This window comes from Mytilus edulis, chromosome 6, assembly GCF_963676685.1.
Source record: "Mytilus edulis chromosome 6, xbMytEdul2.2, whole genome shotgun sequence".
In the NCBI taxonomy this organism is placed as follows: Eukaryota; Metazoa; Mollusca; class Bivalvia; order Mytilida; family Mytilidae; genus Mytilus; species Mytilus edulis.
In genome coordinates, this window is record NC_092349.1 from 84688519 (window position 1) to 84711021 (window position 22503).

General features: G+C 31.6%; 1 protein-coding gene across 3 annotated transcripts in view; it reads right to left on the bottom strand.

The window, feature by feature from the left end:
• LOC139528714 (uncharacterized) overlaps positions 1-13231 on the bottom strand; it is a 51415-nt gene extending 38184 nt beyond the window's left edge. For 2 of the 3 annotated variants that reach the window (XM_071324843.1, XM_071324842.1), the window contains exons 1-8: positions 6811-7032; positions 6221-6390; positions 5199-5304; positions 4376-4476; positions 3655-3816; positions 2480-2573; positions 2056-2119; positions 821-939 (exon numbers count right to left, since the gene is read on the bottom strand). In XM_071324843.1, coding sequence (XP_071180944.1) covers positions 821-939; positions 2056-2119; positions 2480-2573; positions 3655-3816; positions 4376-4476; positions 5199-5304; positions 6221-6390; positions 6811-6955 — 961 coding nt within the window. In that variant the 5' untranslated portion in view covers positions 6956-7032. Of the gene's footprint in view, positions 1-820; positions 940-2055; positions 2120-2479; positions 2574-3654; positions 3817-4375; positions 4477-5198; positions 5305-6220; positions 6391-6810; positions 7033-13114 lie in introns of those variants that run through there. The other variant, XM_071324844.1, reaches the window with a different exon arrangement.
• Positions 13232-22503: the final 9272 nt, after the last annotated feature.

Genomic DNA, 22503 nt, shown 5'->3' on the forward strand with positions numbered 1-22503 from the left:
TTTTTTCAACTATTAAGCTTATATAATAATTTTTGAACAAATATAGGAAAATCCATACGCAACTATAGTCGACGTCAGCTGAAATTCGTAACGGTAATCGGTAAAAATAATCAACCACGTTTACTCGTGATATAGTTTTTTACATTCCATTCATAAATCGCCAAAAAGAAAACAACTACTGACCTACCTTTTAAGTGATTGCACTGTGATAATCATGACCTTCACATTTTCCAAGACGATTTTGAATGGTGGAATCCGCCATTGTTTTTATCGGAAGTGTTTCCGTGAATCCTCATAGAAACGAAGATGAAGGAATTACAATGGAAAACATTCTGGAAAATGTGAGATCAGGATTATTTCGTAACAGTGCGATCACTTAAAAGGTAGGTCAGTAGTGGTATGGAATGGAATGTGAAAAACTATATCACGAGTGAAAGTGGTTGATAGTTTAGATTATTTTTTACTGATAACCGCTACGAATTTCAGCTGACAGCGACTATAGTACATCAATCAACTAAAAATACCAAAACCTGTGTATATCTTATCAAACAAATTTGAATGTGTTGTTGAATATCCTAAATTCATACATATGAATATATATGCAAAGGTGATAAAATCTTGTGCTCATGTATTTAATATATATGCGGTCAGAACAGATTTATTACAGGGACCAAATCGGTATGGGTTCTGCGGAACCCCGTGTCTCGCCTGGGATTGTTGTTGTCATTGTTAAAGTGTGATGATTATTTGTCTCTTCCACGTCATTTAAAAGATTTGGACATCGGTAAACTTCTGTCACATTAATTTAACTTTAACATACCATTTGTCCTTAATTCAGCTATTGAAATATCAGCATCAGATGTATTTGTATAGCTGTGATTGTAGTGGCCATTCTGACCGTTTGGAAGAGGACACTGCCCACATATTATTTCAAACTTTCTGAAACATAATTCACAGTTTATATGCCCAAAAAGTTATGATTGACTTTAAGATATTTTCTGGAGAGCCGTGGTGTAGTAGTTAGTGCATCGGACTACTAACAGAAAGGTTCCTGGTTCGATCCCCGCTCCGGGAAGGAATTTCAGGGACTGAATTTTCGACTCTCCCTTGACACCATTTGCGAGTATGATCTTGAGAAACACTGATAGTTCTTCGAAAGTTGATGATAAGTGGATGACTCGTGGTAAGAAAGAGCCATTATTATATCTCTTACAAGTAGAAGGCACCCTTGTAGATTTCGAAAAAGAGCAGACTAGAGGCGCTACAAAATGTACAATGCAACACTTGGACCCGCAAAGTGGAAAGGGATTGATATAACTTGCATTAACTTGTTTCCCAATCCACTTTAAATAAATATGTTTAAACTATGATATTTTCTTAGATTATAAGTATTTATCCTTAGTTTTTCTGCAAGGTATTTGCTTTAACTTCTTGGGTTTTTTTCCCATGTCGAAATGATAACTTACTTTCTATCATTTTATTTAAGTGTTTCCATTATAAACCAGTCTCAAAGTACTATTTCCTATTTTCGGATCATTATTTGCTCGATGCAATATTCCAATAACATTACAACGATTTCTCCCTATTTTTTACAGATAACCATTGGTTAATCAAAATCTGATTGGATTCACTGATCTCGATCAATAAAAGCTGTATATAAAGTTATAGTACTGCATATCTCTTATCTCTTATCACCATCTCTTCACAGTTCAAATATATTTTTTTATATATATATTTAATGTATTGTTTGTATGCATGCTTTGTAAATATTCTATTGTTATAAATTGTTATGGCAGAAGACTATATAAGTTTGATTAACTTGTGTCTCATCCCTTTTGCACATTTAAGCAAATAAAATATGTTTAAACTAAGTACTGCATAGTATTTGCACTTGCAGTTGAGTCGTTATTCTACCTTTTTTCAAAACAATATCACACATGACTCTTTAAGCCTTATGCTTCTATATCTTTTCAATCCGTAGTTAACCCCTACTTTTCACGTTCTTTCTTAAGAATTAACAATCTTCGTGATTACCAGAACAAAATAATCACTTACTTATATCTGTCGGCTTCCTCTAGTATTGTCTTGCTAGTCTCATTATCTCTACTCAACAAAGCAACTAAAATAAAATGAACATCGATGTAAAACAGTTACATACTTTTTCGAAGCAGTCACAAACTACTAAACATCCGGCGACAACTTTATTTACAAAATTGCTATCTCGATCCAAAAAAAACTTTTTATTGATTTTTGTACGCAATATCTGATGTTTTTAAAAGAAAAAGGCAATATAATTATTGTACAAAAATAGAAAGACAAAAAAAAAGAAAATCTATTTTCTATGTGTTTTTCAATGTGTGTTGGTTTACTCTAAGTATACACCATAATACAGATAAAAATAATACTATTAATATGTAATAATTCGGCATGCTTTTTTCTATATTTTACATGCCAATTGTTGATATAGTTGTATACTTACGCAGAAAATCAGCTGGGTTAAAATGTATTGCACATGTCATTCCAATTCTCTCAAAGTAATTTAATGCGTCTGACGCTATTCCGAAATAAGCTACCTAAAAGATCACAAGTAAACATAATCACAAAAGCCATACCCACAAAAAAGCATCGCCACTATATAGCCTTTGTGTGCTGGTGCGGTTTAAAGCAATCAACAATCAGTCAATACCAAGCGTTTCCGGATTTTGACTGCAAAATTAAAATTTGATATATTACATACTCTTCGAGATTACTAGCTACTGAACAGATTTTGCACTGACGAATTGATAGTTTACCAGTAGCGGTACTCATCCAGTTGTGGTAAAATTAGACATTAATTGAGCACAGGGTAAGTGTTTTGACATTACCCTCAGTATATACACTCGAGGGATATAGTTCGGTAGGCTAAATACAAAGAAAAAACTTTAAAAAAGATAACATGGATTGAAATTTAAATTGTTCAAGTTCAAATATGTCAACGAATGTTTGGCCAGAAGTTCCACCACAAATGACAAAATTGACGAGAAAGTCCAAAAAAATTTAGAAATCAGATAGCCGACAACAGATTTTGTTCACAGACATTTAAATCTAAGATACTTTAAAGTGTTGTGTACAAACATGAGGTAAATATTTTAATGATACTAAAACAAACGAATGGTACAGGTTACGGAAGCTGGGTTGTTAACTTAACGAATTGTACAGGTTACGGAAGCTGGGTTGTTTACTTAACGAATGGTACAGGTTACGGAAGCTGGGTTGTTTACTTAACGAATGGTACAGGTTACGGAAGCTGGGTTGTTTACTTAACGAATGGTACAGGTTACGGAAGCTGGGTTGTTTACTTAACGAATGGTACAGGTTACGGAAGCTGGGTTGTTTACTTAACGAATGGTACAGGTTACGGAAGCTGGGTTGTTTACTTTTTTTGCATTATTTATCTGATCAATTATATTACTGACCTTTGTCTTTCGCACAATGGTCTCTATAATTTGGAAACAAATGCACATTTTTTGTGGCGCATTTCTCCACAATCTGTATTACATCGATAAAGAGATCCCCTTCTTAGTTTTGTGACAATGCATCGATATTTACACCCATATGAAATTTACCATAACATTTACTTTCGTACAATTTTTTTGAACTACAATCAAAACTTACTTTACCGTCCATCAACAGCAGCAGCTTAGAAAACAAATGATAAACTTGACTGGATGGTTGATGGATTGTGGCTATAATGGTTTTGTTGAAATGGGTGGCATAGTCCTTAAGTTGAGTCATCAGATTATGTGCTGTAGTAGAGTCCAGTCCGGATGTAGGCTCCTGTAAATTAACAAATAGTTGTAAGAAAGAACTTCAAATGGTTCAAAGGATCACATCGTTGATTTATAATCTGGTCCAATTCATGAAATGTATTGAAGGTTTACACCATTGGTGTGGAAACTGGGCTGATGCATGAAATGTATTAAAGTATTACTTGTATGTACAAATGCATAAACTGGGCGATCCATGAAGTGTAAACGATTATATCATGAATGTGTAAACGGTAGATTCAATCACTTTTGGTCTGTCATGTTTGTCTTTCATTTGTTGTTTTAGACATAACTTAGGTAGCTGGCTCTCTATTATGACTTGCTTTACATTTTGTTGTGCCATGGACTTTTATAAATTTCGACAAGGTATTTCCATTGTTGATGACTCAAAGTGGTTAACAATCTTCTTTGTATTTGGTCTGTGGTAGATAATGGTCTCATTGGTAGTTTTATCATTATTTATGTTTAAAGTATTTTATTATAAGATTAATCATCGAATTCCTGTCTCAATGTCTCTAGCAAATGGAGTTGTATTATTGCGACTTAAAGGGGCTATCTAGTCTTCTTACATCAATCAACATAATATCAGGGTCTGTAAGGAATTCACATGCTATATTGGCTCTTTTCTTTTCACCACCGGACAATCCATGGACAAAAAAATCACCAATAACTATAATGATATGCATTGTATATAATAATTGATATGATTAAGTAAAGTTGTATTAGTATTTGATTCTGTATTATCTACGCTGAGTGTTGACAGTATGAAAAAAAAATAGAAAAAAAACATCAATCTCAATTAAATAACTCTCTGGTGAATCTGCAAGTGGCCTGCTGCTGCAAGACCACCTGTGTATGCTCGTGTCCAACATGTCACCAGTTTCCAGTGATATCAAAACGTACCGCTAGTTATCTTGTCTGACATAATTTGCAAAATTTGAAATGCATTCATTGTTATTTTGTGCATAAAAAATGGGCATGAAATAATTGCAACTATTGGTTAAACAAATAAAACGCAACCGATTAATGATAGTGTTATACAATGCACGATACAATACGAGACTGGATCGTAACCCTTGGCTAGCGAAGATACAGTTGTTCGGACATTTAATAGGCAAATAGTTCTTTTAAGCTAGGTTCTCAAACTTTATGGTTTTGTTATAAAGAGGACTTTGGTGGTCAAATCTGTGAATGATCCCACATAAAAAATAATAAATTAATAGTCTAAATTTATTTAAAAAAATGTATTATTCCTTTTGACCTTCATCGTTTCATAACGCGGATTTAGATATCATTAAAAGTACATGTCAAGTGATCTACAAATGAACCCATAGATCGTGTGGCATTGTAAGTGGCATGCCAACCATTTCAATATTAGTTTTCAATATTCACCTGTGTGAAGACATTTCTTTAGATCCAAAGCCTTTACTATATCATCTATACGGGTTTGTGTGTCCTTCACCGACACTGATTCAGCAATACGAATCATTGAAGTAAACTAACAAAAGTAATGATATTGATAAGTTAGATATATATAAAACAAGAATGTGTCCATAGTACACGAATGCCCCACCTGCACTATCATTTTCTATGTTCAGTGTACCGTGAAAATGGGGGAAAATCTCTAATTAGTCATTAAAACTAGAAAGATCATATCATAGGGAACATGTGTACTAACCTGAAGCGGGACAGACGGGCGGACGGACGGACGAACGAACGAAAGAACGAACGGACGAACGAACAGACGCACAGACCAAAAAACATGGGGCATAAAAACAATAGTGCACGTACAGTTGTCACAATATAAGAAACTCCGGGCAAAAGGTAAATCAGTGTATTTTTGTTTAGGTTCCTCTTGTTTTTTGTGTGGTATTGTAGAGTTTTCTGTAATTATTGTTGCTTAATGTTCTTTTCTGAAAATCGTTGAGTATTCAACCGATCGATATTGATGAGTAATCGATTTCGGTCTTTCATTATACAAACATGTTCAATGGTATAATTGTTTTGCTTATTATTGAGGGTTGTTTGGTGACATAAAGTATGTTTTAAATCATCGTTCCTTGGGCACGTGTGAAATAAATAGTAGTCTCATAAGCAATCATTATTCTCCTCCCTTTTATATTAACCAAACTGCCTTTTTTTTTTATCTGAGGGAGCATTCTATAAACAATAGTCGTGTGTGTTTCGGTTTGTTGTTGAAAAAAACTCAAGACAAATCAGAGTACGAAAAACGCTCACTACATGTAGTTACCAGAAAACAATTAAGATTACAGACGAACATTACAAGCAACCACAGGTGAACTCTGGTTGTTTCTTTTCAGCAATTTTTCTTATATTAGAAAATAACAAGCGCTTTTCTTGATATCCCTTGATCAGTGAAGTTTCCAGTGGTTTATATAAGAGTATTGACTTACATATAATGTTTCATACAGACTTAAACTAGGCATGAACACATCGTCTTGCAACACGTAGCCAAGTCGACGTCTAAGTTGTTTATTGAAATATTGTCCATTCATAGTTATTTCCCCTGACGTTGACTGAACTCTTCCAGCTATTGTGTTCAGAAGCGTAGTTTTACCAGAACCTAAATAAAGATATCTAATTTAAATTCTTCCTTATTACTTTTTACAATACCTGTCACATGTCTTTTTTTTTTGTAATAATTATGTATTTACAGTAATCAACACATGTACATACAAACATTTGTAATACATGCCACTGATGTATAATGTCTGCATATTAATCGCCAAGATTTTGTTAATAACCTGATTGAGAGTTTTCGAAATATGGTATCAAATAGAGTTTCATGGTTCGAAGATATGGTATGAGTGCCAATGAGACAACTCTCCATGGCCATCCAAGTGACAATTTATAAAAGTAAACCATTATACACATGTAGGTCAAAGTACGGTCTTCAGCACGGAGTCTTCGTTCATGTCGAAAAGCAAGCTATGAAGGGTTAAAAAATTACTAGTTATGCATGATTGATTACACCATATTTTACCTGTAGGGCCCATGATGGCAAGAAGGTCCCCACTCTGTGCCCCTGTGTTAACTCCATATAGAATGTGCTTTGTCTTCACAGAAACAACCAGGTTCCGAACGACTAGCTGTGAAGTGGAGGCTTTCGTCTTCATTTCTCTAACCATCAAATAGCAAAGAAGAACGTATAATAAAGCCACTTTTTGTTTCCTTGAAATTTATAATCAGAATGTGTTATGAATTGATCTTCTTTTTACCATTTAATTTTATCTGCAGTAAACGCAAACCTGTCCAAAACTGTCTTAGTTTTTTATATATTTTTACATATATCATACATCAAAAATAACATTTAGGGTAGTCCAAATGATTATGACGTCTTGAAAGGCTTTTTTTTAAATTGTTTGACGCCTTCACTGAAAAAATTGAAAATGACCAAGATGCATAATTATTTATATTGTGACTAAGTTGAAAGAAATGTCACGTGACAGAAATAATTTGCATCAATGTTATATATCAAAAAAAGTTTTAACTTTAATTTTGTACCAAACCAGTACAAATCATAAAGCACACATTTAGATTAAAGGTTACATTCTTGTGTAATGTACCACACTGAAATTTTAGGGTAAACGCACACACTTGGTTTAAACGTGACGTGACCACGGGCACTTGAAGATCCACTGTCAACGTACATATTGACGTACTTTCAACGTAAACTTACCACCGGGTGTTAAACAAACTACAATCACGCTCTTAATGTAAATCAGATATCCGAAGAATCAAGGTATTGAGAGAAAAACGTGTTTTGTTAATTTGTACATATTAAGTTATCTATTCATGTTCTTTTGGGGTAAATAAAAGAAGCCTTTTCAGTGCCTTTTTATGAAACAGCGAATTAAATATTAAATAGTTTTATAAGTTAACAAATCATACAATCTTGCAATTACAAGTATACAGATTCATTATTAGGTCTTTCCACCTTTGCGTGGAAAGACCTATTGATTTTGTTCTGATTATTATTTTTTTTTTCTTCCGCCTAATTTGTTTCTTGCCTAATTTTGTTTTTTTCAGAAGATGTCGCTTAGATATTTGGAATATGATATCGTATAGTTTATACGTTTTAAAAACTGACAACCGCGCAACTAAATACTTTGCGTTGTAAGAGTTATCTCCCCAAACACTGTTTTTCTTGTGGCCACTACTCCTTCACAACCGTAAAAGATTGCGACAAATTTATTTTACCAAATTGCTCGTTTCATCTTCAGGATTCGGAGTTTAGTTTTGACCGAAGCTATCCGGATACTCCATATGAGAGTTATTCCCCCTTATGTATTTGATATAAGTGATTTGCATTTCTAACTGGTAAACCATAAGTGATAGAGACCTATGGTCTTTTGATTTGAGATCCTTGTTCCAAAAAAAATAAATTAGGTCAAGGTCAAAGGTCAAGGTCATATTCTAAATTTTTATTTTGACTTATTTTTACTAATTTTCAAAACCTTATAACATATCAACATCTTATTTTCACTAAATTGTTAGTTGCGACATGCCGTTACTTATAAATTTTGGTTGAAAGGGTGCGTAAACAATAAATAGGAGTTTTCGCCCATCTTACATTTAGAATTATGAGTAGAGTGGTATAGCTCATTAACCATACATAATAAAGACCTAGGGTCTTTTGATTTGAGATCCTTTGTTTATGACCTTGAAATTAAGGTCAAGGTCATAGGTAATTTGCACGTTCTAGATTTAGACCTTTGCTTTAAATTCATATTTATACATTATAAAGCCATAATAACTGATATTTTAGATTAATTTTTAATATTTTGATAATAAAATAGATCTTTACTTGTGGAAAGACCTTCAATTGTTCTTTGAACAATTGGTTTTTAATTATATATATTTTTGTTATACATATTTGAAAATTGTAAGTAGTACTACTTACGGAAAAAGAGCTACTATAGTTCCTAGTTAGAAAATATTTGTGTATGATGACTTTTTTGTACTCAGGAAATGATGCTATTAAACACGTGTCGTCCTATGAAACACTGACCTACATGTACTTTTGAGTATGATATGTGTTGTTTTGTTTTTTTTTGTTATAAGGATGCACATGGTATTGCAATCTAAATTAAACACTGTGTCGACCTATATAAAATTGACCTGCAAGTTGTTTATTTGAATATGATTTGTACTTTTTGTCATGTTAGGTTATTTTTCATGTTATAAGGATACTTGTATGCATATGATATTAAAACCTTGTATATGCCTTAGATCCTGTTAACACCGAAAGTTAGTTACATTTGTTGAACATTGTTTTCACATTAAATTTTTTCTCATCCCTTAACCGTTTTTTTTTAACCATTATCTGTACATAACAAATGGGCACACGAGTTAAATAGAAGTTTATACACATTTATTTTTTTTCTCTATGAGAACTTGTGTGCCAAAAATATTGTTTCAGGAAAAAAAAAATTGTCGACAGACGGCCACATTTATCCATTTGTCTCCTATTGAAAAAGAGAGCTATGACGACACACACGTGTTGATAACAAAAGAAGATCAGGGTAAAAGAGGGACAGATACCAGATGGACAGTCAAACACATAAATCGAAAATAAACTGACAACGCCATGGCCAAAAATGAAAAAGACAAACAAACAAACAACAGTACACATGACACAGCATATAAAACTAAAGAATAAACAACACGAACCCCACAAAAAACTGGGGTGAACTCAGGTGCTCCGGAAGGGTAAGCAGATCCTGCTCCACATGTGGCACCCGTCGTGTTGTTCCTGTTGTTTATGTGATAACAATTCCGGTAAATAGTCCAATTCGGTAGTTAGCATCCTACTATAACCTGTAAATCAATTGCATTGACACGTATTTCTGTAGCAAAATGAATATTCCTTTCGATACTATATTTTGATTGAAAAAAACTTCTGTCCTAGTTTGGTAAAAATCCAGGATATAGTTTATGAATCTATAAATACTTAAATCTTTAACTGCAGACTGTATGTAACGTCAACTGGAAAAAACACTAAGTCCATTTATAAGTAAAATACGGATAACCAGGTACAAATTTTTAACAAAATTTACTTCTAGATACTAGCTTTTGATCATAAACAAGCTTCTGTCCAAGTATGGTACAAATCCAGGATAATTTAAGAAAGTTATTAAAATTTTAACCAAACTTTAACCACAGACGGAATGTAATGTTTCCTAGCAGAAATACTAAATTCATTTATAAGTTTAATACTGAAAAATAGATTTTTATTTTACAAATTTACCTCTGGATACTATTTTATCACCATTAACAAGCTTCTGTCCAAGTTTTGTAGAAATCCAGGATAATTAGTTTAAGAAAGTTATTAAAACGGTTCCCTCTATTCCCACTTTTTATAAATCTGGTAAGAAAAGGTAAAATTTCATGTGGGAATAGAAGGAAAACTTGTGCAAACAAAGGATTATACTGTACAAACATTTTTTAATCAACTGTTAATTGACCAGTTTTTAATAAGTAATAAGTCATTTTTGCATCTGTTTAAATTCTGGTGGTTTTTTTTTTTAAACAAGATAAATAATGAAGTAAAGTTATCAGTTTTCACCCATTATTTTATAATTTTGATTATTGGTCTAAGTAATCATATTTTAAAGTATACTTTTATTCCACATCTTAAGCCAACAGGAATCACCAAAAGCATGAAATTATCGTTTATATAAAGTTACTTTGGAGTTTGAGAAATATTTATTTTGGATGACCGGCAGAAATCCTTATTTCTTAAATTTGGAACTTTGAACATGAAATCTCCAATAGAAACTGGAAGATGGCAAAACATAGAAAGAGAAAACAGAAAATGTGTATTGTGTAATTCAGATGCCATTGGTGATGAATAAATACCATTACATTTTTAATTGTTCAGCTTTCGATAATTGTAGAAAACAATGTATTGCATTTTACAATTATTATTATAGAAATAGAACAAACACATTGAAGTTTTATGACTTAATGATCATGAATTCCCCAAAATGTACAGAACTGAACGAACTTTGTAAACTTATTAAGGAGATCAATAACAAATTGAACTTTTCTGGGTGAACAATTGTGAATGCCTCTATCTACTTTCATACATTATTTATTTATGTAATTGTATTGAAATATGTATAATTATCTCTATACCTTTCTGTAATTTGGTTTGTGAGAATAAAGATATATATATACATATAAGATTATACTTGGTTATAATATTATTCATATCATGATTTATTAGTAAAGCAGACAATTTTTTAAAGTTACAAATTCAAAGATTTAAAAATAAATCTGACTCCAATCTATCATAATTTTTCTTCATTTTTAAGTACAAATTCAAAAGTTTAAAAATAAATCTAACTCCAATCTATTTATCATAATTTTTCTCTATTTTTAAGTATCAATTTGATGAAAAAAGAAACATTTTACAAATAAACAAGGTATTATACCTAAACAGTGTACCAAATATGTTATGCTTTAAAAAAAATACAGGTAAATCTTAGGTGAAATTCTAATTAACCCTGATTGTTATAAAAACAAATTATTTATCAAAACATCTATTGTTATTTGCAAGTGGGAATAGAAGGAATAGTATTTTTAAAAAGTGGGAATAGGAGGAAGACACCATTAAAACTTTAAAAACTTTAACCACAGAGTGAATTTAATGTCCATTTATAGGTAAAATAAGGAAAAATGGATGAACTTTTTCACAAAATTTACTTTTGGATACTATCTTAATATGATAATAAACAAGCTTTTGTCCAAGTCTGGTAGAAATCCAGGAAATTTTAAGAAAGTCATTAAAATTTTAAAATTTGACGTCTATTTGGTATTATAGTATCGACAAAACATTTTTATGAATTTTGGAATATTCATGGACTTTTTTCTTTATTTTTGAAAATTAGAGGACCCCTCTTTTAGAGAAGTTGTTAGAAGTATAATGATTTTTCCCCCTTTTAAGTTTTAAAAAAGGCTAAGTTTTTCTTTTTTTTTCTTTTCTACAACATCAAAATAGCTGCATGTCTGGGGAACAGTCCCTCGTTTAAGGGATATCCCTCATTTGGGAGGTTCTTCCAAACCTGATTATGTAAGATATGTTAGAACATACTCACCCCTTCTCGTCCAATGAAAAGTCAGTTTTTTGCCCACTAATTTTCATAGTACATGGTTTTCCATGCACTATGAAATGCTATACATGAATGACTTTTCATTGTCAGTTAATTATGAAAGTGAACTCTTAATAGCTGCACTAACGAAGTGTAAATTCCCCTAAGGCATTTTCTTTGGGATTAAAGATGTAAGAGCAAAGATTAAAATAAAAACATTTTGAATTTTGCAAATTTTCATGCATTTTCTAACGGTAAACATACATGTATATAGAATACACAAAAAGCAAAATTGGTAAGGATAAATAAAATTTATTTAATTCATATACCATACATTTGAGGGAATTGTTTTCTTTTTCTTTAAAAAAAAAACACAATGCCAGACTGCTGATATATAAAGCAAAGGATTGTTTTCGTAGAAACACAATACATTTAAATTTATCAATAAAAAGTAATCATTTAATGTTGGTCTCAATTCAAATATTCATACAGAGAGTTTTGTATTTATAAAAAAAACATCAAATTTCAAAAAGGGGATTTATATAACATTGTGTTGCTTTTTAAAATTAAAATAATCTAAAGATATATTAAAGTATTAAATTTTACCTGAAGTAGAAGAAAAACAATTTATCCTTCCCAAACTATGTCAGTGCTATTTCATTTCATCCATTGAAATGATCTTTACCTATGTTCTATATTTAGTTCATTATAAAAAGTGAACTCTTATTTAGGTTTGAATATTACAATGGGAATGGGTATTTTTGTAAGGTCACTCGAAAGTGTGAATATGTTCTAAATTGGTCAGACAATACTTTGTCATGTTTTATGAAGATTTAAGCCCTCGAATATTACAATTCTTTATTACTTTAAGCACATCATGCTTATCAGTTCAATAAATACAAATACATTTCTATAACACACCATGGCACAATATATCAGAGAAGCAAATAAATATCAAGTATTGACTAATAACAGTTCGGTCCTACGATTAAGTGCATTAAACAAGAATGTCAGTTTTAACTTTATAATCTCTAGACCATATCATAGAAGAAAATTAAAGGTGACATTACAAAAAATCCACTTTTTAATGCGGTGTTACAAACAAAACTAAAAGAGATAAATAAATAAATAGAGCAAGATAAACGTTGAAATATCCGAACTCCATAAATGTTTTACTGAAATTTAACATACCTGTAGTTAGCTGTTGCTTTTACATGTCGATTAAATGTCCGTGTGTTGATTCAATTACCATACAATAACATACAATAAGAGACATGGTTCAATTGATTTGATCCAGACGACTGAATTTAACCCTGTGTGTGCATTAAAATTAGAAATAAATTAAACCCGGATTATCACAGTGTTATATAATGTCTCATTTGTCACTCCTTTTGTACTTGCATGTTGAGAATGCTAAGAAATAAGAAAAAGAAGCTCTTTTGTGCATTTGTTGATTTTGAGAAGGCATTTGACACTGTTCGACGGGATGCTCTGTGGTATAAAATGCTTTCAAGTAATATAAGTGGCAAAATGTACAACATTATCTTTAATATGTATCAAAATATCAAATCATGTTTAATATATAATGGTAAAAAGTCTGATTTTTTCCCATGCGAAAATGGTGTTCGACAGGGTGAAATTCTATCACCCTTTTTATTTTCACTTTTTTTAAATAACTTAGAAGATTTTCTATGTCAAGAAAATGTGATTGGTCTACAAACAGTAAGCAAAGACATTGAAACAAAGTTAGATATTTATTTAAATTTATTTGCTATACTTTATGCGGATGACACGATCATACTTGCCGAAACGGCGACTGATCTCCAGGCCTCCTTAAATAAATTCAATACGTATTGTAACATATGGGGACTCAAGGTGAACGTTGAAAAAACAAAGATAGTAGTTTTTACAAAGGGAAGATTACAAAAGAATTTAATGTTTAAATACAATAACTCAAATATCGATATTGTTAAAGACTTTAATTATTTAGGGGTATATTTTTCAAGAACTGGGAGTTTTAAAACGGGCAAACTTCATTTGGCAGAAAAGGCTACTAACGCAATGTACGATGTCTTACGAAAAGGAAGAAAACATAATCTTTCTATTAGCTGTCAACTTGATCTTTTTGACAAACTTGTTAAACCAATTCTTTTATATGGCTGTGAAATATGGGGATATGAAAATATTGATATTCTGGAAAAAGTTCATTTAAAATTTTGTAAACTCCTTCTCCATTTGAAACCTACTACACCTAACTATGTTATATATGGGGAACTCGGTCGATACCCTCTAAATATTGATATAAAAATCAGAATGATATCATATTGGATAAGAATATTAAAAGGCAAACAAGAAAAACTATGCTTCATTGTGTTTAAATTACTGCTGAAATTAAAAAATGATTCCACTTTAAGATCTTCATGGCTAAATTATATTTCCAACATTTTTAATGAATGTGGTCTCTCCTACATATGGAGTTATCAAAAATTTTACAATTATGATTGGCTAAAACATACGATTAGAACTAGTCTCCAATACCAATTTATTCAAACTTGGAGTTCAAATATTAATAACAGTCCTAAAACGGTTAACTATTGCATTTATAAAGAAAGTTTTGCCTTCGAGAACTATATCAACAAGCTAGACGATAAAGACGTTTTCACTCTTTGTAGATTTAGAACCGTAAATCACAAGCTCCCAATAGAATCTGGTAGATGGGAAAAACATACCCAGAGAAAATCGAACTTGTAACTTATGTAATAGTAATGAAATTGGAGATGAATTTCACTATATTTTAGAATGTACATATTTTTCCGAAGAAAGGAAAGAATGTATAGATGAAAAATTCTGTACCAACATTAATACTCTAAAGTTTAAAGCAGTTATGAATTTTTCAAAACAATCAAAACTTAAAAAGCTGTGTAAGCTCATTAGAATCATTAATACAAAAATGGATTCTCTCTGATAAAATCGAATCCTCCAAACCTATGCATTCTTTTCTTCTCTATTTGCTGTAACCTCACCATGTTTTATAGTATTATTATGTATGTCTATGTATTTCTGTATACCATTGTATCAACATAGGTTCTTCAGAATAAAAAATATAAAAAAAATATATATGAAAGTGTTGTTTTGATAATGATAAACAGTAGACATATATGTGACCAGCCACGACATATCCAGGCTTATGGTGGTAGAACATCATTGTGAGAAAAAACGCCGTTAACTATAATATATGTGACTAGCCACTCCCAGGCTTAGGAGGGTACATTGTCTAAAATTTGCATTTTGTATATTTATCTAGATAATATTCCGAAACAAAACTCTGTCATGTTTTATGACATATTTGTTGTAATAGCAATGAATGCATTTGATACAGTGCATTTATTGTGGATATATTTTTGAAAGAAAATCTATAGAGCAGAGCATTTTTTTTTGTGTAGCTCTATTTTAGAACATCTATAGGGAAAATGGTACTATTTATTCTGCCATAGGCGACAATGTTAACATTTTCTAAATTTACCACTTTTTAAGATAAAAACCTGGATAAAACAGTTATATGTTGTGTTAGTACTTTATTACTCTGTTTTAAAAATTAAAGCCAAATAGTATCATGACCAACTTCCAACGGAGCTTGTTTATGTTATCCATGCCCACCGTCATTTTACATCAAATTTATGAAATTTTGCAAGTCTTTTCGAATAATTCTCTAGAAAATATTTCATTATTTCAAATTTATATTGTAAATATACACACTGCAGTTATTCATAGATAAATGAAAAATATATTGTACCCTTACATCCAATCACAGCGCTCCTAATTTGACTTCCTTCACCTGCCTTGGGTACACAAAAGGCCAACCTAATGCTGGGAAAACTAAATACTACCGTTTTCCCTATACTATTAAACGAGAAAACCTCATTTTGTGTGTCGTTTCTCTTCCTTCCACGATAAATTAATCATCATGTCTCTGTGTTCTATATGTATCATGCATAGTCGCAATTTGTCATCTATTCTTATGATTATTCAGATTGAGTTATTTTTAGAGAAAAACGACAAAAAAGGTGTCATACCACCAATTACTCCTTCAAATTATCATGAATCCTACAGGTGTCACCTTTCTGCATGCCAATTTTCAACATACATTCAAAATCATATAAGAAAGCAGAGAGCTCCCGAAAGAAGGTACCACAAAAAATAACCCCTGGTTTTATGGAAATCTTAAATTAGTATACCATGGAGCACATTAATTCTCAATTTTAAATGCAAACTCCTAGACAGGTAAAATTTGGCTCAAAATGGTCTTAATATATTTCTCTTTCAACAAAAGTTTCATTTCTGCGTTCTAAATTTGAGGGAGTAATTGGTGGTATGATATCGGAGTCCGGATATTAATTCCGTCATCAGACTGACTTTTAGTCAAAGATAAGACTTCCGGTTTGAAACATGCACAAGTGTAACCAATCGTATGATAGATAACAAAATTGAAATATTAGTAAGCCAATCAGAACGTTCTCCATATCATTGTGTTTAGAACGCAAGAACCACAACTATCATACCTCCTTAGAGTGGACAATTATTTTTCGCGTTTATCTTCATGTAAACTACGATTATACTAATTTAATATATAGAGACTCTCTGTATTCTGTCTACTGTTTTCTTTGAAGTGTTTACTTTTTAAGGGGTCATACCAGTTGCATATAATAAAATAAGTAAAACATGTGGAAACAAGAATGTGTCCATAGTACACGGATGCCACATCGGCAATATATTTAATAGGTTTCGAGTTGATTGGACTTCAACTTCATAAAAATTACCTCGACCAAACACTTTAACCTGAAGCAGGACAGAAGGACGAACGAACAAACGCACGAACGCACGGCGCACGGGTGCACAGACTAGAAAACAGTAATAATGCCAATAAATGGGGCATGAAAAATATTGTTGAAAGTGAAAGTAGTTATTTGGCATAAATGAAAGTAGGGAGAGATTAGAAGGAGGCAGGACCTTTTTCGGGACGTCGGGATCGGGTGTTTTTATGCTTAGTGGAGCCGGGAATATATTTTTCGATTTCGGGATTTCGGGATATGAATTTCTTTAACTTCCTCCGACCACCCCTCAATTAGCCTTAGTCGGTCTTAGTCATTTGTATACAAGATTCATATCCTACCATTGGCATGTTAATAAAGCTCTCATAAGAGAAAGCGCTAATGGGTTGTCCTAGAAGCATATTTTATTAGACTATTAATGGTCTATATATAAGCAGTTACATTTATTGCATGTTTGAAACGGTGCAAATTTTTAATTCAATTTGACTTTTACCAGAAGATGCATTGTAGCAAAGGAGAAGAATAATTGTGGTCTGAGGCAAGAAACACGAAAATAATTGAATTTAACAGAAAGGAAACAAATATCGGACTTTGGAAAAAAGGAGAGGGCTTTTGATAACTTTTATGAAATTATGTAATTTTAACTTGCTAAAATGAAGTTAGTTTAAAATTTGTCAAAGTAAGCTTTAAGAATTCCTTCTTTTAATTAAGATTTATTATGCATGTCTTTTAATTAAGATGTATTATACATAGTAGTATAATAAATCTTAATTAAAAGACATGCATTTATTATGTGCGACGCGTAACAGTTTATAAGTAGGTGTTCTCTTATATGCATTTGATACGGTGCATTTGTTATTGTTATATTTCAGACTACGGGGCGCCGAATGGGACTCTTGTTTTTTGTACAAAATTCAATTCTGTCAGAACAAAATCAGTTTTGTCTTACAAAACTATGTAATACAGATTTGTTTTATGAGAACTTCAATTTTGTGATGACAAAATTCATTTTTGTACGTTTTTGTCATGACAAAAATAAATTTTGTCAAAAAGGTATGCAAATATAAATTTATTTGCATACAAAATTGACTTTTGTTACCTGATATGGAAATTAAAACACAAAAGTCAATTTTGTGACGACAAACTTCAATTTTGTGAGACAAAAATGACTTTTTTGAGACAAAACTAAATTTTAAGAGACAAAATTCAATTTGGCAATTTTGTCTCACAAAAGTTAGTTTTGTCTCATAAATGTCAAATTTGACTCACAAAAGTCAATTTTGTCTCACAAAAGTCAATTTCGTCTCACAAAAGTCAATTTTGTCTCACAAAAGTCAATTTTGTCTCACAAAAGTCAATTTTGTCTCACAAAAGTCGATTTTGTATGCAAATTAGTTCACAGAATCCAAACTGAACAAATTTTCAGACAAAATTGACTTTTGTCGCCCAATTTTCAAATTAGGTAACAAAAGTAAAGTCTGTGTTACAAAAATGAATTTTGTCATGATAAAAGTAACGTTTGTCCACTGAAAGATAATTTTGTATGACAAAATTTTAAATTTGTAGTATACAAAATTTTAAATTTGTAGTATGCTACAAATTTTGTTAAACTGAACTCATTTTTGTTGAACAAAACTTACTTTTGTCCGTACAAAATTGAATTTCGAGTACAAAACCACAAGAGTCCCATTCGGCGCACCGTACAGACTCCATTTATAAAAGAAAATCTATAGAGCAGAGCATTTTTTTTTTTTTGTGTGTATCAATTTAAAATTAATTTAAATATTTTTCACTTCAAAATTGTATTAGCGTCAGTGGTGTTCGCTTAAATTGTATAAATTTCGAGATTTAGAAAAAGTTTCTCAGTTTGAATATTTTTACATGATTCATTTGACATCGTGCTATTATTGAAGAAGGATATCAGTTATCCGAAATATCTAATATTTGTTCATTTTATAGTTATTTAATGGTCATGTTGTACCCTTTTTGACTTGTTATATATATATTATTAGACTGCTAATTTCCAAAGGTTGTGACAGTTTAGATGTTATAATTGCATTGAGGGCAGTCCTTTCAAATAATATTTCAAATTTGACAACGGTAGGGCAATTGCAACAGAAACTACATATTTAAGCCTCCCAAACGAACAGCAGTCTAATAATATATATAAGTTTATCAGAAGTCTTTTGTTAATCCTTCGGTCAATTTGTAGTGAACAAATGCTATCTTAGCATAATCCGAATTATATTGCAAAATTTATGGCTCAATTTAAACTGACTGTAACGTATGACTTTAATAAAAAAATACTTGAAATTTTATTTCCGGCTACTGGAACATAAAGTTTCAATATCAAGATCAATTATGGTTGTTTTTTTCCTATTTGTCCTACTACTTAAACGACTTTCTACAACTTTTACAATGAAATTTAGTGAAAATCAGAGGTATTGAAGTTTCAAGGAATAATGACCCTCATTTTTTCATCAAGTGTCAGTAATAGACTATCTATTGATCAATAATGCAGTCATGGTCATGAAACAATTTTTATCTACCATCGTTCAATAAAATTCAAGGCAGACAACTTTCAGTTGAGACAATTTATGGGATAAGGTTGAGTTTATGCAGTTTTTACATTAGGCTGTGCTATCTGCCAAATATATGGAATGATGCAATGATATAACGGGTAATAATCAAATAATTTCATAAAATCTTCATGATGTAGTTTTTTTTCATGGTAAACAACCTATATGTTAATGTTTAATAACACAAAACAATAACAGCTTACTGTGGATTCATAACAATTTTAGGATTTTTCGTATCTTGCAGGTAAAAGGCTCTAATTTTGTAATATATGACTTCTTTGCCAAAAAAGAAAGCTTGAGCTGTGGCTACTTGCATTTCGAATGATCACTTAAGACAAAAAAATCAATTGGTCTTATTTTTGGTTTTATCCCCTTTTCGCTTTAAGGTGAGGTGTCTTACCACTAATTCAACATCCCTATCTATTCAACCAAATTTTGCAATGGTCACAGCTATCTTAATATTTAACCTTAATTTTGATTTTATAGAAACTAGGTATATCCTAAATTGTACATGTATTAGCTTTCTACATGCTCGTTTGTTGTCTGTACTTTATGTATTCTGTCTCCATTTTAAGAATTTGCATTTATTTTATCACGGGTAGTAGCAATGTCACATCGAGGAGCGTTTAGTACAGTGATTTTGTCATAGTTTGGTTAAGTTGGACATGACTCTATTAAGTATTTTTGATAATAAACAATGACACAATATAAACATTAGGATTTTTTGCCAAAGGAACTTCTGAACATTAATTCGAGGAGGTAAGTATTTTTTTTATCTAATATTTTAGTTCATTCAAATTTGTATTAGATAGATTATGATTTCACACAAAATAATGCTTGCGTATATCAAAATTTAAAAGTGACTTTTTCTTTTCTCATGCATAAGAAAGTGATTTGTTACATCATATATGGTTTATGATATGAAACTGCCGTCAATTTTTCCAAAAATTGGTATTTTTGCAGACAATTTAAGATTACTAAAATTTCGGTGTCATGGTTTAGTTTATGTTAGACATGGTTCATTTATGTGATCATTGTCGTGTATGAAGGAAGAGTAACGATCAGAATAAACAAATATTATACAAATATTGTAATACTGTTAAAAAAAGTCGTTTTTCTCGTTTAAATTTCTTTCCATTTGTCATTTCGTGGTCTTTTAAAGCTTGCTATGTTGTGTGGGTTTTAGTTGAAGGCCGTACGGTGACCTAAAGTTACTAGCCTTCTATGTCATTTGGTTACTGATGCAGAGTTGTCTCACTGGCAACAATACCACAGTTTTTATGTTTTATATTGTCGAAAAGCATGCAAAATGCTCATGAACTGTTATTCTAGCGGACTTACAGGCGCTACAATAGCATCTAACAGCTTGCTCACGTGTTTTATTTTTTTACCATGAAGAGGTTTTGAAAAGGGAAGAGTTTACCTTCAAACATTCAATTAACAAAATATGTGTTTAATTATCTCAAGTAAAAATATAAAGAAAATTTCAAGTATCAGAGAATAATCGGTGTTAATTACTCCATTTTTTTGGCCTTTTTTTTGGCTAAAAACATAAAATAAGTGTAAAATGCATTTTATAGTTAAAGTGTATGGGTTGGACATTTTTGGTGCCATATTCTCTCCATTAATTGTCTATTATAAAATGATCGGATGGACCCAACGCTATGTACTAATTAATATATTGGATGTGGGATTTGTCATTAAAAAATGGACATGGAAAATTGTCGTTTGTTGGATGGTTAGTAAGCATAACCTCACATATTTTTTTGTTGTAAACAAGATATAGACTATTCAATGAAATTTACAATACGATCGACAAGAAGAAAGACAAACAAGCAATTGTTATCCAAATGTTTGGTTGAAATGTTTCACCAACAAGGGAAGTGAGGGTTCCAAATCAAACAAATGCTACGAATGAGTCGGAAATGACAATGGAGTTGTGAATGACGGTCGACATATGGAGAAATAAAGGCCACACCCAGCAGGCAGGTTGCAGTCGGGCATTGAAAACAGTATTCAGTATATCAGTTCGGCGAAACAGACATTCCGGTCAGATATGGGATTTACATGCAGCCCCCCAAAAAAAATTACGCCCGTTTTTTATTCATTATGTTCATTTTAATGCCAAATAATTCTGTTGAAAATATTTTTTCCTACTACCAAAAAAGTAGACAAGATTATTGTTTTCAATCCAGATACGGCCTGAATTTTTGTTTAAGGCAAAAATCAGGGTCTGAATTTTTTCTCTAAAATATCTTAGACTGCCCCCTAAAATCAAATGGTCTGTACCTTAGACTTTAAATCTATATCTAGAGCTTACTGACTAGGGATCACTATTCAGCAGTTATTAATGGGCTGGGGCGTTTGGGGTTAAACATGTTTTCGTAGGTAAATAATATTGCTGTTGAACATTTTTTTTCATGAGAGTGTAATAGAGTATTACTTTCTGTTGGGTGGAATTGTGAAATAGAATTAAGTCAATACGTTCTTGCCCAATACTTTGTTGCTTTGAAGGCGTCATGCTTGTCATCCTCAGCCTAAGTGCTCAACGTGTTACTGTTATTTGAATTTCAAAATGACTGAGTGACGTTTTTTCGACGTGCTGGTCAACTCCACCGTGGTGAATCACATGACATTGACATAATTAATAATATATTACAGTAAATACGAGCGAAAAATATCTTTATAAGTAAAGAATTGTCGCAAAAATATTAAATACACGAGATATGGAAAAATTCACAAATTCTAGTCTGTTTAATCATTTTACAAATAAAAAAAGACAAAAGAAAAGTGCCAGCAAAAGGGGGGGCGTACGCCCTCTACGCCCCTCTCTGGATCCGCCACTGGACTAATAACATTACAACACATTGACATTTTAAAAAGCTTGTTAATTTTAAGAAGGTGAAAGGCCTTCAAAGATTATTCCTGTAACTGACAACATCTGTATTAACTTTTTACGGATATTAAGAATAAAAGCTGTCGTGTGTTCAAATCATCTCAGTACAATTTCAGATAATAACAGCATTTAATATGTACCATTAATCTAATTTGTATTATTAATTTCTATTAAACGTAAACGATATGAGCGTCACTGATGAGTCGTATGTAGACGAAACGCGCGTCTGGCGTACTAAATTATAATCCTGGCACCTTTGATAACTATTTAAACCAC